This window comes from Glycine max, chromosome 16, assembly GCF_000004515.6.
Source record: "Glycine max cultivar Williams 82 chromosome 16, Glycine_max_v4.0, whole genome shotgun sequence".
Classification (NCBI taxonomy): domain Eukaryota; kingdom Viridiplantae; phylum Streptophyta; class Magnoliopsida; order Fabales; family Fabaceae; genus Glycine; species Glycine max.
In genome coordinates this window covers 9,431,765-9,452,971 of record NC_038252.2, presented here as the reverse complement: position 1 = coordinate 9,452,971, position 21,207 = coordinate 9,431,765, and the positions used below count along the sequence as shown (strand labels likewise).

General features: G+C 38.9%; 1 protein-coding gene across 1 annotated transcript; it reads left to right on the top strand.

Moving 5' to 3' along the window:
• Positions 1 to 2,740: 2,740 nt before the first annotated feature.
• Positions 2,741 to 3,804, top strand: LOC102659989 (uncharacterized). Its single transcript, XM_006599754.1, has 2 exons — positions 2,741 to 2,818; positions 3,031 to 3,804. Exons 1-2 carry the CDS (start codon positions 2,741 to 2,743, stop codon positions 3,802 to 3,804), a joined length of 852 nt encoding a protein of 283 aa, XP_006599817.1.
• Positions 3,805 to 21,207: the final 17,403 nt, after the last annotated feature.

Sequence of the window (21,207 nt, the reverse complement as noted above, 5' to 3'; positions counted from 1 at the left end):
GAGACCCCTATTGGAAAAATTGTGGAGGAAGGGGACAACTTTAGCAAAAGAGAGATATCAGCTGAGGAGGTAACTAAATTTATGAGAATCATTCAACAGAGTGAGTTCAAAGTAATTGAGCAATTAAACAAAACTCTAGCCAGGATCTCTTTATTAGGGTTGCTCATGAACTTCGAGCCTCATCGGGCACTGTTGGTCAAAATTTTGAATGGGGCCCATATAGCGCAAGACATATCAGTGGAGGGGCTTTGGGGGAATAGTCAACAACATCACTACAAACAATTACCTGACTTTTGCCAACGAGGAGATGCCAGTTGAGGGCAGGGGACACAACAAGGCTTTGCACGTGTCCGTCAAATGCATGGACCACAATGGCCAAAGTACTCATTGGCAATGGGTCTTCCCTCAATGTCATGTCCAAAACTACATTGGATAAGCTACCATTTGACGCGTCACAAATGAGGCCAAGCTCTATGGTGTTAAGGGCTTTTGATGGTAGTCGGCGTGACGTGAGAGGAGAAATTGATCTCCTGATTCAAATTGGGCCACACATGTGCCAGATAACTTTCCAAGTGATGGACATAAACTCTGCCTATAGTTGCTTGTTAGGTCGGCCTTGGATCCATTTTGTTAGGGTGGTCCTGCCAACGTTGCACCAGAAATTGAAGTTTGTGGTGGAAGGTCAGCTGATTATCGTATCGGGGGAAGACGATATACTAGTGAGTTGTGCATCTTCTACACCCTATGTGGAAGCTGCGGAAGAGTCATTGGAAACATCTTTTCAAGCACTAGAAATTGTGAACAATGCTTATGTGGAGGCTCCTCCAGTGCAACCATGTTTATCCGGTGCCTTCTTGATGGTGGCCCGAGTTATGTTAAGGGATGGGTATGAGCCCATAATGGGTTTAGGTTGGAATGGTGATGGCACGACAAGCTTGGTGAAGTTCGTTGAAAATCATGGAAGGTTCAGTCTGGGTTACTAGCCTACACATGCCGATAAGAGAAGGGTCGCTTTAGAAAGGAAATAAAGAAGCCTAGCCCATTTACAAGGGTAGAGACCACAAATGGAGAGGGTCCCTATCTGTCACATTAGCAAGAGCTTTGTCAGTGCGGGGTGGATGCATGAGGATCAAGTTGTTGTACTGGGCAAAGAAACCTATCAAGGCCAGTCAAACTGGGTGCAATCGTGCTCTCCGGGCTTTAAATTGAAGAATTGGCGGATCATGGAGCGACCCGAGATTTTCGTGTCAAATCCAATGTAATCCAGTAGTTTGAACCCTATTGCTGGGCCTAGGCTTTAGGGTCTGCTTCTTTTGTTAGGCATACCTCTTTCTTTAATGTTCCAACAATTATAAATATACAAGCCTTTTATTGATATGTTCCCTCTCGCACTTTCGTCCATTTCATTTTTTCTGTGTATTTATTTTCATTGTGATTAAATGATTTGACGCAGATCCAACAATGAGTCCTGTGAAAGTAGTGATACTGAGGACCCGGACGTTGACTTTGAGCGGCTAGTAAACTAAGCCGAGGAGGAAGAAAATGAGGATCAGGGACTTCCCCCCAGATTTGAGGAGAATGGTGGAGCAAGAAGAAAGAGAGGTGAAGCTGCACTGAGAGGAGACAAAGGTTGTGAATTTAGGCATTGGTGTAAAGAAAAAGGAATTCAAGGTTGGCACTTGTATCTCCTCGAACATCCGAGATGGGTTAGTGACTCTGTTGCGAGACTACCAAGACATCTTCGCTTGGTCTTACTAGGATATGTTTGGTTTGAGCTAAGATATTATGCAACACATGCTATCTTTGAATCCCAAGTGCTCCCTGGTAAAGCAAAAATTGAGGACAATGAAACCCGAGATGTCCCTAAAGATAAAGGAGGAGATGAAGAAGCAGTTCAACGTTGGTTTCTTGGCCGTTGCTCGGTACCCAGAATGGGTCGCCAATACCGTGCCAGTCCCGGAAAAGAATGGGAAGGTGCAAATGTTCGTGGACTATTAGGATCTAAACTGAGCCAATCCAAAGGATAACTTTCCTTTGTCGCACATCGATGTTCTTGTAGATAATACAACCAGTTTTTCCCTATTCTCTTTCATGGATGGGTTTTTGGGTTACAATAAGATAAAGATGGCATCGGAGGATATGGAAAAGATAACCTTCATCACTCTATGGGGAACCTTATGCTACAAGGTGATGTCATTTGGGATGAAGAATGTTGGGGCAACATACCAGCAGGCCATGGTGGCATTATTCCACGACATGATGCATAAAGAGATCAAGGTCTACGTGGATGACATGATCGCCAAATCAAGGACAGAGGAGGAACACCTAGTCAATTTGTGGAAGTTGTTCGGGCGACTGCGTAAATATAGGTTAAGGCTGAATCTTGCAAAGTGTACGTTTAGGGTAAAATTTGAAAAATTGTTCGGCTTTGTTGTTAGCCAGAAAGAAATAGAGGTGCATCCATACAAGGTAAAAGCAATCCTCAAGATGTCTGAAATTCATATTAGAGGTCCAGGGTTTCTTAGGAAGGTTGAACTACATAGCGAGATTCATATCATAGTTAACTACCACTTGCAAGCTTCTTTTCAGGTTATTGTGTAAAAATCAGTTTGTCCAATGGGATGATGATTTTCAAGTGGCATTTGAAAAGATTAAATGATGTTTGATGAATCCTCCTATGCTCATGCCATTGGTGCCCGGAAGACCTCTTATCCTATACATGACAGTATTAGATGAGTCAATGGGGTGTGTGCTCGGACAACACGATGAATCTGGAAAAAGGGAATGGGCCATCTACTACTTGAGCAAGAAGTTCACGGCATGTAGATGAACTAATTGTTCCTAGAGAGGACATGTTGTGCCTTGGCGTGGGCAGCTCACCGTTTGAGGTAGTATATGCTGAGTTACACTACTTGGTTGGTGTCCATAATGTATCCCGTCGAGTACATCTTCGAAAAGCCCGCTCTCACTGGGAGGATAGCTCGGTGGTAGGTTCTGTTGTCAAAATTTGATATCGTCTACGTCACTCAGAAGGCAATAAAAGGGAGTGCCTTGGCAGATTATCTAGCTCAACAACCCATAAATGATTATCAGCCTATGCATATAGAATTCCCTGATAAGGATATTATGGCCTTGTTTGAGGAGGAGGTTGAAGATGAGGACATGGATAAGTGGGTTGTGTGGTTTGATGGTGCATCTAATGTGCTAGGTCATGGGATTGAGGCAGTGTTGGCTTCGCCAGACAAGCAATATATACCTTTCATAGCTAGGTTGTGTTTTGACTGCACAAACAATATAGCGGAGTACGAGGCATGCGCCCTAGGGATCCGAGCGGTGATCAACTTTAGGGTCAAGTTGCTCAAAGTATACGGGGACTCGATATTGGTGATTCATCAGTTGAAAGGTGAATGGGAGACCAGAGACCACAAGTTGGTACCTTACCAAGCTTACATCAGGAAATTGAAGGAACTCTTTGATGACATATCATTTCATCACATTCCTAGAGAGGAAAACCAGATGGTCGAAGCCCTTGTTACTCTATCGTCCATGTTCAAAGTGAGCCCTCACGGAGATTTACCATACATCGAATTCAAATGTCGTGTTGAGCCTGCACACTGTTGTTTGATAGAAGAAGAGGAGGATGGTAAACCTTGGTACTTCGATATCAAACGATACATTAAGAATAAGGAATACCCACCTGAGGTCTCTGACAACGACAAGAGGACATTACGGAGGTTGGCAGCCAATTTTCTCCTTAGTGGGAATGTCTTGTACAAAAGCAACCATGACATGGTGTTGCTTTGATGTGTGGATGCAAAAGAGGCCGAACAAATGCTAGTGAAGGTGCATGAGGGATCATTTGGTACATATGTCAATGGACATGCCATGGCATGAAAGATTTTGAGCGAGGTATTACTGGCTCACTATGGAGAATGATTATTGCGTTCATGTGAGAAAATTTCGTAAATGCTAGACCTCCACTGATAATGTTAATGCTCCACCTATACCATTGAACATGTTAGCAGCACCATGGCCATTCTCAATGTGGGGCATAGACGTGATCGTGGCCATTGAACCCAAGGCTTCAAACGGGCATCGCTTCATTTTAGTCGTCATTGATTACTTCACCAAATGGGTGGAAGCAGCTTCATATGCTAGCGTGACTAGGAATGTGGTGATTAGATTCATTAAGAAGGAGATAATTTGTAGATATGGGTTACCCAAAAAGATCATCACCGATAATGCCACCAATTTAAACAACAAGATGATGAAGGAAATGTGTGAGGACTTTAAAATCTAACACCATAATTCCACGCCTTATAGACCCAGGATGAATGGGGCAATTGAGGCTGCCAATAAGAACATTAGGAAGATTGTTCAAAAGATGACCGTGTCATACAAGGTTTGGCACGAGATGCTTCCCTTTGCATTGCATGGGTATCAGACTTATGTACGCACATCTACTGGGGCAACCCCGTTCTCTTTGGTGTATAGGATGAAAGTTGTGCTCCCGTTTGAGGTGGAGATTCCTTCTTTAAGAACCCTGGCAGAGTTGAGATTGGAAGAAGCAAAGTGGGCCCAGTCACGCTTGACCAATTAAATCTTATCGAGGGTGAAAGATTGGCTGCCATGAACCATGGGCGACTATATCAGAGCAGAGTGAAAATGCTTTTGACAAAAGAGTGCATCCACGTAAGTTCAGCGAGGGGGACCTTGTTCTGAAGAAAGTATCGCAGGTTCAAAAGGATCACCGAGGTAAATGGGCCCCAAACTATGAAGGACTGTTTATGGTAAAGAAGGCTTTCTCAAGAGGAATGTTGTTGCTCATGAACATGGATGATGAAGAGCTACCTTCGCCTGTGAATTCTGATATCGTCAAGCGATATTACGCTTAATACTTAGGGCAATTCAAAGGCTCAATATTTGGACCTCCTCAAGGACTCATTAGGATCTCCACGTCTTAAGTTTTTTGTAAAATAATAATCGCATCATTAATAAATATGGGTTAATGATTTGCATCTCTCCCTAGTGTTGTGTCCTTTGCACTCTTTTATTGTCATCGGGCATGAACGTACACTCTCATTTTTTGCTCACTCACACGACCGGCATTCCAAATCCATTCAGCATATTTAGCAGGGGTTCCTGTCGCAACCTACCCTACGACGGGGCTATGGGCGAAAAGCCAAAGAAGCATCTTCCAAAAAGGAAAATCCATGGGAGTCGCCACCAATGTTTATTCGAGGAAAACGTTAGAAAAAACCAAAAAGAGGTCTACGAATTTTGAAAATGAGATCGTCGATGATCGATGTAGAAGATGAATGTGCAAAAAACAACAAGGGGGACCTCTAATGGTACATAGATCACATTCAATCCTCAAAATAAAAACTAATCGGCGGTTGCACGAAGAACGCTGAACAAGAAATGAAGTAAGGAATGATCATGGTCATGATTCGGTAGCGCTTCAGTCTCATCTCCTTTTCTTTCTTCTTCTTTTTTCTTTCTTCTCTCCATTCCTGACCTTTTGGACCTTCCAACCCCTTGACCAGCCTCCCTTGATTCCTATTTATAGGAAAAATAAGTATTTGGACCATGGCAATTTGCCAAGTGTTGAGACTTAGCCATGAAGCAACTGGCTCTCCCAAGCGAGCTGGTTACTTAACATGGAAGTCTTTTGGTGGCCCAGGCGACTCGCCTGGGCAAGCTAGGGGCTAGGAAACTCAAAGGAAAAACCATTTTGCCCCTCTTTTTGGTATCTTTCACATTCTTGATCAAAACATTGAATGATCCTTCATTTTGTGTGGTAACTGGTGTTGAATCATGTAGTTTGGCTAGCGAGAATCAAAAACATCAATGAATGACAGTCCCCAGACGAAATTAGGGTATGACAGTTTCCCCTCTTTACTTATCTTTTATTGGAAATAAAAGGGAACTAAAGATAAGGACACTAATTTTGTTCAAGCGACCTAGCTATTTGACTGGGCAACTGGCAAAAACCAAGGAAGACAAAACCATTAAACAAAAGGACATTGAAGTCCTGTAAAGCAGAAGACTTTTGAAGTATTTTTTTTCAAAGCATAGAAACAAAGGTCGTCGAGTCATATGAAGCACAAAGACAAGGACATTGAGTCCTATAAAAGACCAAAGACTTTGAAGTCTTATAAAGTGTAAAAGATGGAAGAGGTGGAAGTCTTTAAAACTTAAATAAAGACATTGTAGTCTTTTAAAAGCGTAAATGACTGAAGACATTGAAGTCTTTGAAATGTAAATGAGCACATTGTAGTCTTTTGAAAGCGTAAATGACTGAAGACAATGAAGTCTTTGAAATGTAAATGAAGACATTGTAGTATTTTGAAAGCATTCATGGCTGAAGATAATGAAGTCTTTGAAATGTAAATGAAGACATTGTAGTCTTTTGAAAGCATAAATGACTGAAGACATTGAAGTCTTTGAAATGTAAATGTAAATGAAGACATTATAGTCTTTTGAAAGCATAAATGGCGAAAGACATTGAAGTCTTCAAAATGTAAATGAAGACATTGTAGTCTTTTGAAAGCGTAAATGACTGAAGACATTGAAGTCTTTGAAATGTAAATAAAGACATTGTAGTCTTTTGAAAGCGTAAATGAATGAGGGCCTTGAGTCCTATGAAAGCATAAAGACAAAGGACTTTGAGTCCTATGAAAGATAAAAGCGAGGACTTTGAGTCCTATGAAAGATAAAGGTGAGGACTTTGAGTCCCGTGAAAGATAAAAGTGAGGACTTTGAGTCCTATGAAAGATAAAAGTGAGGACTTTGAGTCCTATGAAAGATAAAGGTGAGGATATTAAGTCCTATGAAAAATAAAAGTGAGGACATTGAGTCCTATGAATGATAAAAACAAGGACTTTGAGTCATGTGAAAGATAAAAGCAAGGACATTGAGTCCTATGAAAGATAAAAGTGAGGACTTTGAGTCCCATGAAAGATAAAAGCGAGGACATTGAGTCCTATGAAATATAAAGGAGAGGACTTTGAGTCCTGTGAAAGTCAAAAGCGAGGACTTTGAGTCCTATGAAACAAGCCAATAGGTACTAGTACCAAAGGGCTCAACCTCATGAGAAAGCAAGAGGTTGACTCTTTGAGAGGGTCTCTCATCCTAAACTCAAAAGATAGGACATTAGATTTTGGAAATTGGTATATAAAGAGAAATCTATGCACTTATGAACATGATTTTTGGGATGCAGATGCATGTAACCTTCACCTTGAAATGCAGTAAATGTAGGCTCCGTATCTAGTAATGGAAAAGGTTTTGAATCATGAAAATTGTGTAATGCCCATGACATTCTTTCCTATTTTTTGTGATCTTGGTTTGATTTTTTTTGCTTTTTTTCTTTTTGTGGAAAGCACAGATTGACTGTCTCTTTCTGAAAGACGTAATAACTCATGAGACATCATCCTATCTTTTTGCAAATCTCTTCGGGGACTCCCTCAGAGTGTATGTTTTGTTTAATTTAGTCACTTGACAATTTTGGAGTGACTGAAATGGAGTCGTTTGACATTTAACAAATCAACCAAAATATTTATCCTAGGTCTCATCCCTTTCTCTTTTTGAAAACATCAATTATTCTGCACATCAAGAAAACACAAGGCTTTGGGATCGATCGTGCACCCATTGAAGGATGTCAATGGATTGTCACACTTTGGTATATGACCAAGTGAAACTTTCCTGATTTAATATCATAGAGTGATGCCAAGGGTCAGTCGATCCCGCTAAAACTTGATGACATGGGTTGATCTCGAAAGAATTTATACAACAAAGGCCATTCTTGGATTCAAAAGGAATCCTAAGGAGTCTGCATGAGCGACTAACATCAAATGTACCCTACTATCACAATTGTCTTTGGACATTTTCCATGAGCTCCTGGTTGAATGAGTTTTCTTCTCAAATGTGCAAGTGCAAAACCTCAAGGATTCTCTTTATATATATATATATATTCAACAATCATAAACATGTGCGGGTTCCATTCCAGAATCCAAATTTAAAAGCAAAATTAGTCATTCCTTGATCCACATAGGCTTTATTGGGCTTGTATCGTGGTCAGGGGTAATAGGGCTATGAAAGAAAGGATTAGAAAGGCTCAAAGAGTGTTTGAGGGTTATATTAAGTAAGAATCTTGAGAGTCTTGCTTTTACTTTTGTTCCTTTCAACTCTTGGGTCGAGCTCTACTCCTTTTGTCTTATACATTAATCCTTATTGCACTTTTGTGCCTTCCTTGTAAAATCGGGAAATCTTTTGTCTCTCTTTTTCTCCACACGCCTTCGGTGGATTTTATTTTCATTTTTCCTTTCATTGTTGCCCAACTTCATGCATGTGTTTTTTTGCATTGCTCTTCCCATCGATTTAGCGGTGGTTCCTACTTAGGGTTCCTATTTTGTTTTTGTTGTTTTTTTGTGTTGTTTTTAGAAAACAAATATGCTTTGGCCCGGAGGGGGTAGCAAGGGATAAATTAGTGTTTGGGATGTTGAAACACGACCATGTGTCATTTCAAATCTTGACTAGATACTTTCAATAGTCTAGATTTTGGGACCAAACCTCTGATAAACACGCTCCTCATTGTTTTTTATTTTTTATTTTTTTATGAACCCTAATTTTTGCCTAGGTCGGCCTTTCGAGTTTTCAACCTACCTAGTGAGAACTTCTGATATGCCCCTAGGTTTGCTTGAGGCTCATGCATAGTGCCTCTCAATTCCCCAGTGTAGGACTTTAAGGTATATATTGTTGTCTTTTGTCATAACCTTGTAGCAAGGAAAAATGAAAGAAACTGTGCAGGCTTTTGAAAATGAATTTTCAAGGACGAGAAATATTTAAAGGATTTTCAATTAACAGATTAAGTCAAATGACTCCTATTCTTGATAACTCACTTTTCTCTCAAAAAGACAACTTTTAAGAACGATAAAATAAGGTCACATGAATGTTTGTACTTCTTATTTTTTATTTGAAACACAGTTAATCAAATATTTTTTTTTGAACTTTTTATTTTACTTATTGTTTACGGCACCCTCACCAAACATGGAGATCGAGCAATTTCTGATTGAACAGACTTGGAGATCAACTCAGGAGCGTAGGTCACTTGAGCAAACAAACCAACAACTTACATTCACATTCCAGTGAAAGTTAAATAAGCAAAGATGTAATTGTAAGAGAATGAGAGACCAGGACATCAAATTTATCCATATTATTAACATTGTGACTCTTGTTTACAGTAATGGCATAAACCTGAAAATCCTAACAAGTTATTGAAGACATCTAACAATAACCTTCAAATTGCCCCAAGCATCATACATAGTATTACTTGACGACATTAGAATTCATGAGTGATTCTCCTACTTGAATCTCAGCCAGCCTGCATCAATCAGGCTTTGCACCTTATGTTTTAGAGTCATACAATGCTCAATGGAATGCCCCAGAACTCCTCCATGATAAGCACGTGTTGCATTTGAGTTGTATCCTTGGGAAAATGGAGGTTGAGGAATCTTTGTTGGGATTATGGCTACCATTGCATTATTGAGTAGATATGGGAGTAAGTTAGCATACGACACCGGAATTAAGGTGAATTTTGCAGGCTTCTTTTCTAGAAAATTCCTTCCCCTGTTGGTGTTTTGGTTCGTGTTAAGGGTGGTGTTTGGTATCGGATGTGCATCAGGCGGGTTTTGTGGCTGATTTAGGGGTTGCCTTTGTGGATGATTGGTTTTTCTTGACTGATAGGGTGGTGCGTAATGAGAAGGGTTGATATTGGCTGAGTATTGATATTGTTGAACTGGTGGGAAATTTGGCCATGCAGGAACGACAGTCATAACATGGGTTCCTGTCTCCTTCTGTTAGATGGACCACCCTGGTCTTTATTGAACTGATTTCCAGGGTGATTTCTCCACTGTCCCTATTGTGAATTATATTGCTGGCCATATTGAAATCTAGAATGCCCACCTGCATTGAAATTTGGTCTTGGTTGGTTCCCTATATAGTTCTCTTCATGTGTTGTTTCTTCTTTGGGAATACAGCAACCAGAATCATGTGCTCCACCACATATGACACAACCTACAACCTGCAAAACAAAAGAGGGTGAAGGTTGTACAGAATGTAATTGGGTTGGCAACTTACTCAAAGTTTCACTTAATGCTTCCAGTTGCTTGGACAACAGCTTGTTTTGTGTCAACAATGCATCTTGTGATGAAAGCTCTAGCAGGCTTCTTTTGGTAGGAATGTGTGCTCTATCATGCAAAATTGCATGGTCACTAGCAGCCATATTCTCAATCAATTCCATAGCTTCTTCTGGGGTCTTCAATTTGATTTTCCCCCTTGCAGAAGCATCTAAAAGCTACTTGGACTGTGGCCTCAACCCATCAATAAAAATGTTGAGCTAAATTGGTTATGAAAATCCATGAGTAGGCGTCTTTCTCCGTAAGCCCCGAAATCTTTCCAAAGCCTCACTCAAAGATTTTTCTGGAAATTGATGAAAGGATGAAATGGCAGCTTTTCCTTCAGCTGTCTTAGACTCTGGGAAGTATTTCTTCAAAAATTTCTCAACTACTTCATCCCAGGTCTTAAGATTGTTACCATTAAATGAATGAGGCCACCTTTTAGCAACTATAGACAAAGAAAATGAAAACAAGCTCAATCTAACAGCATTCTCAGGCACACCAGCCAATCTAACAGTGTTGCAAATCTCATTGTAAGTGGCCAAATGTGCGTACAGGTCTTCATTGGGTAAACCTTGAAATAAATTATTCTGAATCAACTAAATTAATGAGTGCGGGTAGGTTATATTTTGAGCTTGCACCTCTGGCCATGCAATGCTTGTAAAGAATTGCGGCATAGAAGTACTTGATTAATCTTCCAGGGTCACTCGTCTTGGCTCCTCAGCCATGATATTTGCTTCAGCTAAAACTTTGTAAGATTTCCCTTGTGTTGGAAAACTGGAAGACGCCTCAGAAGATAGAGGTTCTTCTAGAGTTGTTGCTGCCTCAATGTCTTGCAAAAAAATTTTGTTTCTTTTTGCGTTCCTTTTCCTGCAAGTTGTAGAAGCAAAGCTTCCAAAGATTATTTTAATGATGTCAAAGATTATTAAAGATCCATTCAAAAAAGATTAAAGAATCAAGAAGATTCAAGTGAAAATTCAAGAGAAGACTCAAGATATGCAAGAACCTCAAGAAAAGCATCAAGATAAGTATAAAAAGAATTTTTCAAAGAATAGCACAATTTTCCCAAAAGAATTTTTCAAAGAAAAATCTTTTACCAGAGTTTTTACTCTCTGGTAATCGATTACCCTAAGACAGTAGTCGATTACCAGAAGCCCAAAACAGTTTTATAACTGTTTTACAAAGTAGTAATCGATTACCATGGGCATGTAATCGATTACCAATGTTTTTGAACGTTGAATTTTAAATCTCAAGAGCCACAACTTGTGACAAAATATTTTCAAAATAGTGTAATCGATTACACAATATTTGTAATCGATTACCAGTGGTTCTGAATGTTGGATTTCAAACTTCAACATGAAGAGTCACAACCTTTGATAAAATAAACTGTGTAATCGATTACACCATAATGGTAATTGATTACCAGTGATTGATTTTGAAAAATTACCAAGAGTCACAACTTTTAAAGTGATTGGTTTTGAAGAAATTGCCAAGAGTCACAACTTTTTAAAGTGTCTGGTTTTGAAGAAATTGCCAAAAGTCATAGCTTTTAACATGGCTTCTTCAAGAGCCACCAAATGACTATAAATATATGACCATGGCACGAATTTTGAAACACTGATTAACACTAATTCTCAAACATCTTTCTAAGAGTTTTTGTTCAACCCTTGCTTTGTCAAGAAAAGTTCATTGGGCAAAAACTTGTGCTATTCTATTTTCTTCCTCTCCTTCATTCTTACAGAAAGCTTTTCAAGAGACCTACTCTTGGTGACTGTTATCAAGAGAAGGTTTTCTTGGTTACAAACACTGAACACAAGGGACCAATGTTCCTTGGGTTCATTGCAAGAAGCAGGATTTTCTTCTTGGTTGATCACTGGACACAAAAGACCAACGTCTTTTGAGTTCATTGCAAGAAGTGGGTATAACTTCTTGGTTGTTATCACTGGACACAAGGGACCAACGTTCCTTGGGGTTCATTACAAGAAGTGGGAATAACTTCTTGGTTGTAATCACTGAACACAAAGGAGGGAAGTCCTTTGTGGTTCATTGCTTGTAAAGGATTTTACAAGGATAGTGGAAATCTCAAGCGGGTTGCTTGGAGACTGGATGTAGGCACGGGTTGTGGTCGAACCAGTATAAATCTGGTTTTGCATTCTCTCTTTCCTTAATCTCTTTTACTTTCTATTATGTTTATATTTCTTTAAGTTTACTTCTCCTTATTTGTTATTTGAGTAACTTACAATTAAAGGAATAATTGAATCTAGGGAATATCTAAGAAAGGGAAATTTTCAATTAGGAATAGTCAACGAAATCTTAATTCAACCCCTTCTTCTTAAAATTTCTGAGGCCACTTGTCCAACACAAGTTGCGTTAATTTCCAAGTCTATAGGAATCAAAGCACCTGCAAAAGACCTTATTTGCATGCAAAACAAGCAAAACAGGAGTGAACCAATTCCAAAGAACAATGAATTGTGCAGTAAATAAATATTCACAAAATAAACAATGAATCAAAGAATAATGAATTAATGCCTTTAAACTGAACTAAGATTTTCTAAATAAAAGAAGTTCTCCGGCAATGGCGCCAAAATACTTGTTGATCCACTTCCATAGTTTCTTTTTCCAAATTAGTAATTACTTGTATTATAGAGAAGTGGTTTATCGGCAAGTGCACCGGATCGTCAAGTATTTAATTAAAACGGAATGATCCGAGTATCGAACTCAGGGGACTTGTTTATTTGGTAAAGTTTTGTTCAATAATCAGGCATTTTGTAAATAGGAATTAATGGTTGTGAATTAAAGTAAAAGTGTGTTCTATCCTAATGAAAACAATAAATGTGAGCAAGTAAGTGTGAAAAATAGATTATCTAAAGGCGTTGGGTCTTCCTACTGAACACCGATGTCTCTCTAATTAAAGATGTTCCTGTGTTCTATGCTGAGGGGCTCAAGTACTAAACACCGATGTCTCGTGAGTTTAGCATAATTCTAATTAAACTTCGTTCGCAGATGTCTCTTGTTGAACTTAGAAAAATCAAAACAGCATTATAATCACAACATAATAGAAAACTAAATTACCGCACTCCGTGTCCAGACATACGGTAACCTAATCCTGCCGTATCCAGTTCTAAGGAAGCAATACATCTTTCAATGCTAAATTTCCTAACAGCACACACCAATGGGTGATCAGACCAAAAGCAAGTAACAATCAAGCACCAATAGAAGCAATGAACACATAAAACACACTTAATTAGATATGAAAAAGAGTTTACATCAACTGTTCAATAGAAATCCCCAACTGAGGGTTTTAGCCTTCCATGGCAAGGAAGCTCCTTTTACAATAAAGAAAAGGAATCAAGAGAAATTGCTTGTTTACACAGGAGGGGGGATGTCTCCTCCACCTCTTGGCACCTCACAATCACTCAAAAACTCCCTAATCTCCCTAAAAACTGGAAACTTGGCTCCTTACTTTGCCTCTTCATTCTCTGAAGTTCACACCCAAAAGCTCTTTGTGGTGATTATTCTCTCTAAAAGTTCACACCTTTAATTCTAATATTTCAGGCTTAAATAGGGCTCACAAAATTCACCGTCGCGCTTAGCGCGAGTAAGTGGATTTGAGGTTAGCGCCAATCTCATGCTGAGCCTAGAAAGTGATAGACGACTCGCTTAGCGAGCTAACCTCGCGCTAAGCGCGTGCTTGCAAATCAGATGCTCTTCCAGATGCCTTCTACACACTAAGCGTGTTGAAGCTGCGCTTAGCGGTGGATGTGCGCTAAGCTCAATGAGTCCGCTTAGCGCAACAACTAATTTGGCACTTCATGAAAATAACTCCTTTTTACATGAAATTGCAGAGAATTTAACATTAATTCCATTTAAAGAGGCTTCTAATGAATAGAGATCAAAGCAAAGCAAAATTTATGTACAATCCTAGAAAAGAACTATAAATTGGGTAAAAATATACATATTTTGTAAAAACTTTCTGTACAAAAGTTAGTTTTATAAGACGACTAACAATCTCCCGCTGCCTATATGCCAGTTGGTCTATGTTATCCTCATCCAGATTAGTGTTCATGTAGCATAGCTTATCTCGGATGCCATCTACCAGTTTGTAGGTATTGCACCACTGAGACATCCAATGGACCCAGAGAAGTCCAGCAGGGCATTATGATTTCCAGCATTGATCACATGCCTCTGCCAGTTCTACGGGGTACTGGTCATGCCCAAAAAGCTCATCCGACCCCCAATTAACAAGTCCTTCATTGAGAAGTATTGCATGCCAAGGCAGGCATAATAGTCGGGGCAAGACCTGCAGTAGTAGCCAGTAGTAGACGCACCACCACCGCCTCCACATTAGCCACTGTCCCTAAAGTCCATCTCAGCTCACATGCAGAGGATGGAGCTCCAGATGCATACATATAGGCAACATTTTGATGATCAACAGGCAGCAAACCATAGGGGCCAGATGCATTTGAACGATAGCTTCTATCAGTATACACTGCACCAGCAATGCTAGGACCCCAACCCTTACCCGTGGCCTACTCATGAGTAGTTTAGAACCACTATCGCATGGTCGGGGGACAGGCCTAATTTTCAAGGGGGTAGGTGCCACAGAGGCCTAAGGAGATGAAGATGGAGCTAAGGAGGATGAGATATGGAAATGTGATGGATTTTTTCCTTTGAGGAGACTGAGCCTCCCGACTAGGACCTTCTGAATTTGTGAACTTGTCTTTATCTTATTTATAGCTTTTAGTACGCGTGGTTTCATTTCTATTTTCGTGTGCTCTTTGATTTTTGATAGTGTAGTCTCGGATTACTACTTTGTCTAGGTTTCAACCTTTTTCTAAAACTAACATGCTTTTTTTAAAAGAAACAATCACTAGTATTCTTTGAAAATTTTGCGGATCAAGACACAACAAGATGCAATCCTACCCCCCAAGGGTATTGGATAGAAGACTCCAAGAGACTTGGGCTAGAGCTACTAAAGAAGGCCCTAGGGTTCTCATAAACCTTAGGGTAGATTTTTGAGCCCATAGGTCAAGGTTGGATCCATTCTTCTTTGTAAATGTTAGAATTGGTTTTTCCTTCTTTTGGACCTTGTATTTTGGCCATTCTAGTAGTATAGGGTTTTAGCCTTGTATTTCAGGGCATTTTGAGTAGTCTTTGTAATAAGGACTTTTTTTTATATTTTCATGTATTTTGGCATGGGGGTGAGCTTAGCTATTATAAGGGGTGTGTGTAGCTAAGCTCTAGCTTCTTTAGGAATCTTCTCAAGGAAGCTTCTCAAGGAGGTGAGCTTAGTTATTAGAGGGGTGTGTGTAGCTAAGCTCTAGCATCTCAAGGAAGTTTTCTCAAAGAAGCTTCTCAAGGAAGTTTTCTCAAGAAAGCTTCTCAAGGAAGCTACCTAGTCTATAAATAGAAGCATGTGTAACACTTGTTGTAACTTTGATGAATGAGAGTCTTGTGAGACACAACTCAAATCTCAACTTCTCTCCCTTTTTCTTCCTTCAATTTCGTGCTCCCCCCTCTCTTTTTCTCTCCCTCTTTCTTTTCCTCCATTGAAGCATCCTCTCCAAGCTTCTTATCCAAGGCTCATCTTGGATGTGAAGCTCCTTCTTCCATGGCTTATTCCTTAATGGATGGCGCCTCCTCTCACCTCTTTTCCTTTCTCCTATGCTGCATCTCCATGGTGGAAAATCACCATTAAAGGACCTCATTGAAGCTCAAAGATTCAGCCTCCATAGAAGCCCCACAAGCAAGCTTCCATCAAGTGGTAATCAGAGCACTAAGAGCTTCAAGTAGGTGCTCCTTAAACCTCCATTAATTTTTTGCTTTACCTTCTCTTCCATTGTTTTTTCTTCATTTTTCTCCATGTATCTCCTCACATGTCTTGTGATAAATGTTGTTAACATGATTCTTTAGAGTTTCCACCGATTAAACTTGCTATAGAAGCTAGATTTGATTTTCTATGGTTCAAATTTCTTGTTCTTGTTCTTGAACCATGAATTGTGTTGAGTTTAGGTTCCTTTGAGTTTTGTCTTGTTATTTTTTGTGGCTAAAACCTAAACCATAAAATTCTTACAAAAAAATTAAAGTAGAATAAAACCTCAAAAATCTAGAGTGACTTGTTCACCTATTGTAGTTTTGTCATAGAAGTCATGTCTAGTCATGAAACTTGTCACATAAGATTTCTTATGTTGTGCTGAATTTTATTTTCTTGTTTCTTTGTCTAACTCATTTGTTCATGAGTGTATGAAATTATTTTAGCCTATTATTTGATTTGAGTCAAATCTTTCATGTTAATTAGTCCTTAACATGTTCATGCAAAATTCTTAGAGATTCTTTGATTATGAACCTTTTCTTGAATTTTTAGGTTTCCTTATGATTGTGTCTATTGTGAATTTGAGTTTCGGTGATTGAATTGTTGGCTGAAATGTTGATCCTAAGTGAATATTGAACTCCTAAAACTGTGGTAAACAATACTAGTGAGTTCAGCATACATAGGAAGGTTGAAAGTAAGCCCAAGGCAATCAATATACCATGCTTAAAAAAAAATCGCTGGTGCTGGCAGCTTGGACATACAAACTTGTAAAAATTACTGAGAATTGGTTACTTCGAATTTTGAGCTGAAATTTTTATTGAATTTTCTAGACATCTGGAAAAAAGTTAGAAAAAAAGAAACAGGTGATTTGGATAAAAGGAAAAAAATACGAAAAATCACACAAGTTGGCAGGAAAATCAGTATACAGATAAAAAAAAGGTGAAAGGGAATGTGCTTGTTGTTTTGGCTCAAAATTTATTCTATAATTGGAAATTTCAATTGAAAATTAGTGTGAAGACAAGTGCCAAAGCTACAGGTTTGTTGAGTCTTTTTTTTAGTTTTTTTACTCTACTCTAGAGTCATTCTAAGTTTCTCTTTGAGTCCTAGCTTGCTTCTAGGTCCTTTTCATTGCTTTAATTGTTGAATAATCCTTGAAAAATTGTCTTGTTAAAACTCCATTGGTTTAGCTTTCATTTCATTTTTTTTTTTGGTCTTTGGTTATTGCTTGTCTCTTTGTTTCCTTGTTTGTGAGTTGCCATATAGGGAATTGGAAAGGAGGATTAGTGTCATCCCTTGAAGAATTTGAGTCAAGAAGCAAGGGGCCAACCACTTTAAGAGCTATTGGACTAAGAAGTACTCCAAATTGAGTGAATAACCAAAGAGAGAACAACCACCAAAATTGAGGACATTTTTTAATTTTTTAATTTGCAATTTACTTACCTTCATTGCTTTCAAGTTTTGTAACAAAAAGGTCTTTCATTGGAAATATGTTGGGAGCCTCCAATAGGTTACCAAACTTCCATTTGTGTGTAATAATTTTAGGCAATTTTTCCTTAGGATAGTGAGTGTTTTGTTGGGAACCTTGAATGTGGTCATCCAAACACTCTTAGGATTCACCTAGTTTACTTTTCTTGCTTACTTTCATAGCTTATTTCCTTTACCTTCCATTGTCAAACCGCCCAGATAGCTTGCATTTTACCAATTAGTTTTTTCCCTTATCTTTCACACCTCTTTTAGTGTTTATTTTGGCTAGTTTCAACCATAGTTTCTTTTACCTTTTGTTTTCAAACCTCCAACAAGAAATAACCACAACTTAGGAACCAGCGTGAGTCATCATTCATCTAGTGTTAATGGCAAGGGTACTAGTCATAAAGACCCTTTATCTAGAATCTTAGATGAGTTGAGTTCCCTCAAGTTATGGAAAGAAAAACAAGAGATAAAAGAAAAAGGAAAAAAAAGAGTTGAAGAAATAAGTCAAGGTGAAAGAAAGAAAATAAGAGAGGAAGAAAGAAGAAAAATAATGAAAGAAATGAAAAGAAAAAAACATGCCTCCTATAGTAGTCATAACTCTTGCAAGAGCCTAAGTGAAGAACTTCGTGACTATTACGAAGGAAGGCATAGGTCACATCTTAGACCTCACTCCCATAGAAGAGAAAAGGAAAGAAAGCCTCAAGAGGCTAACATTAACCTCTCATACTTCCATGGGAAGGACAATGTAGAGGCTAACTTAGATTGGGAAATAAGGGTAGAGCAACAACTTAAAAATAAGTCTACTTCAAAATCTTATGGCTCTCACTCTTATCCAAAGAAAGACCAAGGTCAAGGCCTCTTAGGGGTGACACCTTCTAAGCCCAAAGATGATAAGGGGAAGACAATAGAAAAGCAAGCCCCTAAGGCTAGTATGCAAGAGAAAACTAGCTCTATAAAGTGCTTTAAATGTCTTGGAAGAGGACACATTACTTCTCAATGCCCCACCACAAAAACCATGATTATGAGGGGCCAAGACATTTATAGTAGCCAAGATGAGGCTACTACTTCACCTTCCTCTAGTGAAAGTGAAGAAGCAAAAGGGGAAGAATCTAGTGAATAAATCTACCCCCAAGAAGATGGACCACCATTAGTGGTTAAAGAGAAGTGTAAGGAGGTAAGTGTCTCCTCCTAGAGGTTAGCTAAGAAGGAAACTCATTTTACAATAAAGACAAACATTAAAGAAACTTTCCCTCTTAGACAACCTCCACATTTTCTCTTTTGTAAAAAGACACTTGTTAGCACTGCCACACCTCTTGGACTTGAGGTTATTCCTCAAGTAAAGGAGTTGTTGGATGAGGGTTTGGTTCGTAAGAGCTTAAATCCTTGTGCTTTGTTGGTGCCCAAAATAGGTATTATTAGGCACCTAATCCCTACAATAAGTGATATGATGAATGTGTTGAGTGTTGCAACCCTCTTTTGTAAAATCATTCATGCACCCAACGTCTTCATGATTGATGTACATAGGGACTCATTAGGTAGGTTTGTTCTTATTTTTGGTTTTAATACAAACTTAGGTGCTCATATGGGACACCTTAGGTTTGTCGTATTTTTTTGTAGGAATAATCAACATAAAAATACAGAAAAAGGTACGCCTTATTGCATTACTTTCCTTAATTTTTTAAATAGTGATCAAGGGGTTCCCACGGACCCTAAGAGAATAAAGGTCATTCCTGATTGGCCCCCTCCACCAAGTATAAGGGAAATTTGGGGCATCCATGACTTAACAAACTTTTACAAAAGGTTTGTCCCATATTTTTCTATACTTGTAGCACCACTCATTGAGTTGGTGAGGAACCATGTTCCCTCATGGGAAGATGTCCATGAAAGGGGTTTTCAGACCTTACCCTACTCTAACATACCCAACACCACTAATACATATGTTTTTTTTACAGGTGTCGAGGGAAGGAGCCTAGAGTATGAAGAACCTTGGGATTTGAGGTCAAATCCTTTCCAAGGTGGAGGGGATGATGCAATCCTACCCCCCAAGGGTATTGGATAGAAGACTCCAAGAGGCTTGGGCTAGAGCTACTAAAGAAGGCCCTAGGGTTCTCATGAACCTTAGGGTAGATTTTTTAGCCCATGGGTCAAGGTTGGATCCATTCTTCTTTGTAAATGTTAGAATTGGTTTTTCCTTCTTTTGGGCCTTGTATTTTGGCCATTCTAGTAGTATAGGGTTTTAGCCTTGTATTTCAGGGCATTTTTGAGTAGTCTTTGTAATAGGGACTTTTTTTATATTGTCATGTATTTTGGCATGGGGGTGAGCTTAGCTATTATAGGGGGTGTGTGTAGCTAAGCTCTAGCTTCTTTAGGAATCTTCTCAAGGAAGCTTCTCAAGGAGGTGAGCTTAGTTATTAGAGGGGTGTGTGTAGCTAAGCTCTAACTTCTCAAGGAAGTTTTCTCAAAGAAGTTTCTCAAGGAAGTTTTCTCAAGAAATCTTCTCAAGGAAGCTACCTAGTCTATAAATAGAAGCATGTGTAACACTTGTTGTAACTTTGATGAATGAGGGTCTTGTGAGACACAACTCAAAGTTCAACTTCTCTCCCTTTTTCTTCCTTCAATTTCGTGCTCCCCCCTCTCTCTTTCTCTCCCTCTTTCTTTTCCTCCATTGAAGCATCCTCTCCAAGCTTCTTATCCAAGGCTCATCTTGGTGGTGAAGCTCCTTCTTCCATGGCTTATTCCTTAATGGATGGCGCCTCCTCTCACCTCTTTTCCTTTGTCTTCCGCTGCATCTCCATGATGGAAAATCACCATTAAAGGACCCCATTGAAGCTCAAAGATCCAACCTCCATAGAAGCCCCACAAGCAAGTTTCCATCACAACAAAAGGGGTTTTTGAATAAAAAAATGTGTGTATCTTGAGGATAAAAATAATGAAGTACTTTCCTGAATACCAAAGCTGACTCAGATGTTTTGCATGGACTTGATAAAAGAGCAATTGTTGAAACACTGATTTGATCTGAATGTGGAAACAGACCCTAAGCTTTAGTGATTGCGTAACCACAAAATTTTATATTGAGTGTCCGCATAGATATGTTCTACTATTGGTTTTGCTTGAATTTCTAATTGTCATAACATACGATTCATGGAAGTGATCTAGGCATTCTTTCTTTCTAAGCCATTGGCCAAATAGTTTTCCCAATGTACATTATTTTTTGCCATTTGAAAGCCTTTTAAGCCAGACATTTGATTTTTACAAGAACCTTGACCTAGGATGAAAGTTTCCTACCTTACCCTAGGATAGGAGAGCAGGGGTGTTTTTCAAGGGAGATTTCTATCATCTTTTGGCTAGTCATGGATTTTTAAAGGGAGTTAAATATTCATCAAACAAAAAAAGAAGAAGAAGAAAACAAGATAGGAAAAGAAAATCAATCAAAGATGGAAAAGAGCAAAATGCAAAATAGAAAGGAAGAACAAGTTCTTTGGAATAAACAAATATCTGAACCATGTGTGGAGTTGTTGTAAAAAGTGAAATGGAAGAAAAATAACGACAACTTGGTCAAAAGCATGAAAGGATAGGAAGTAATCACCCATTTAAAGCTACTAGCCAAATCTTTATGTTTGCTCTTCTATGCACAACAAACACACAAACAAAAAGAAAACCAAAATTTCCTATGAGTCCAACCTTAAAAAGACCTATTGATCCATGATGATTATGCACATTATCCTTGATTTGATGGGAAATGACTTGCAA

What these genes read in the sequence shown, in the direction of transcription:
- LOC102659989 (XM_006599754.1), top strand. Translation starts at nt 2,741, where the DNA reads ATGGGGTGTGTGCTCGGACAACACGATGAATCTGGAAAAAGGGAATGG. An exon ending in ACTTGAGCAAGAAGTTCACG is followed by an intron (nt 2,819 to 3,030) that starts GCATGTAGATGA and finishes TACGTCACTCAG; the next exon opens with AAGGCAATAAAAGGGAGTGC.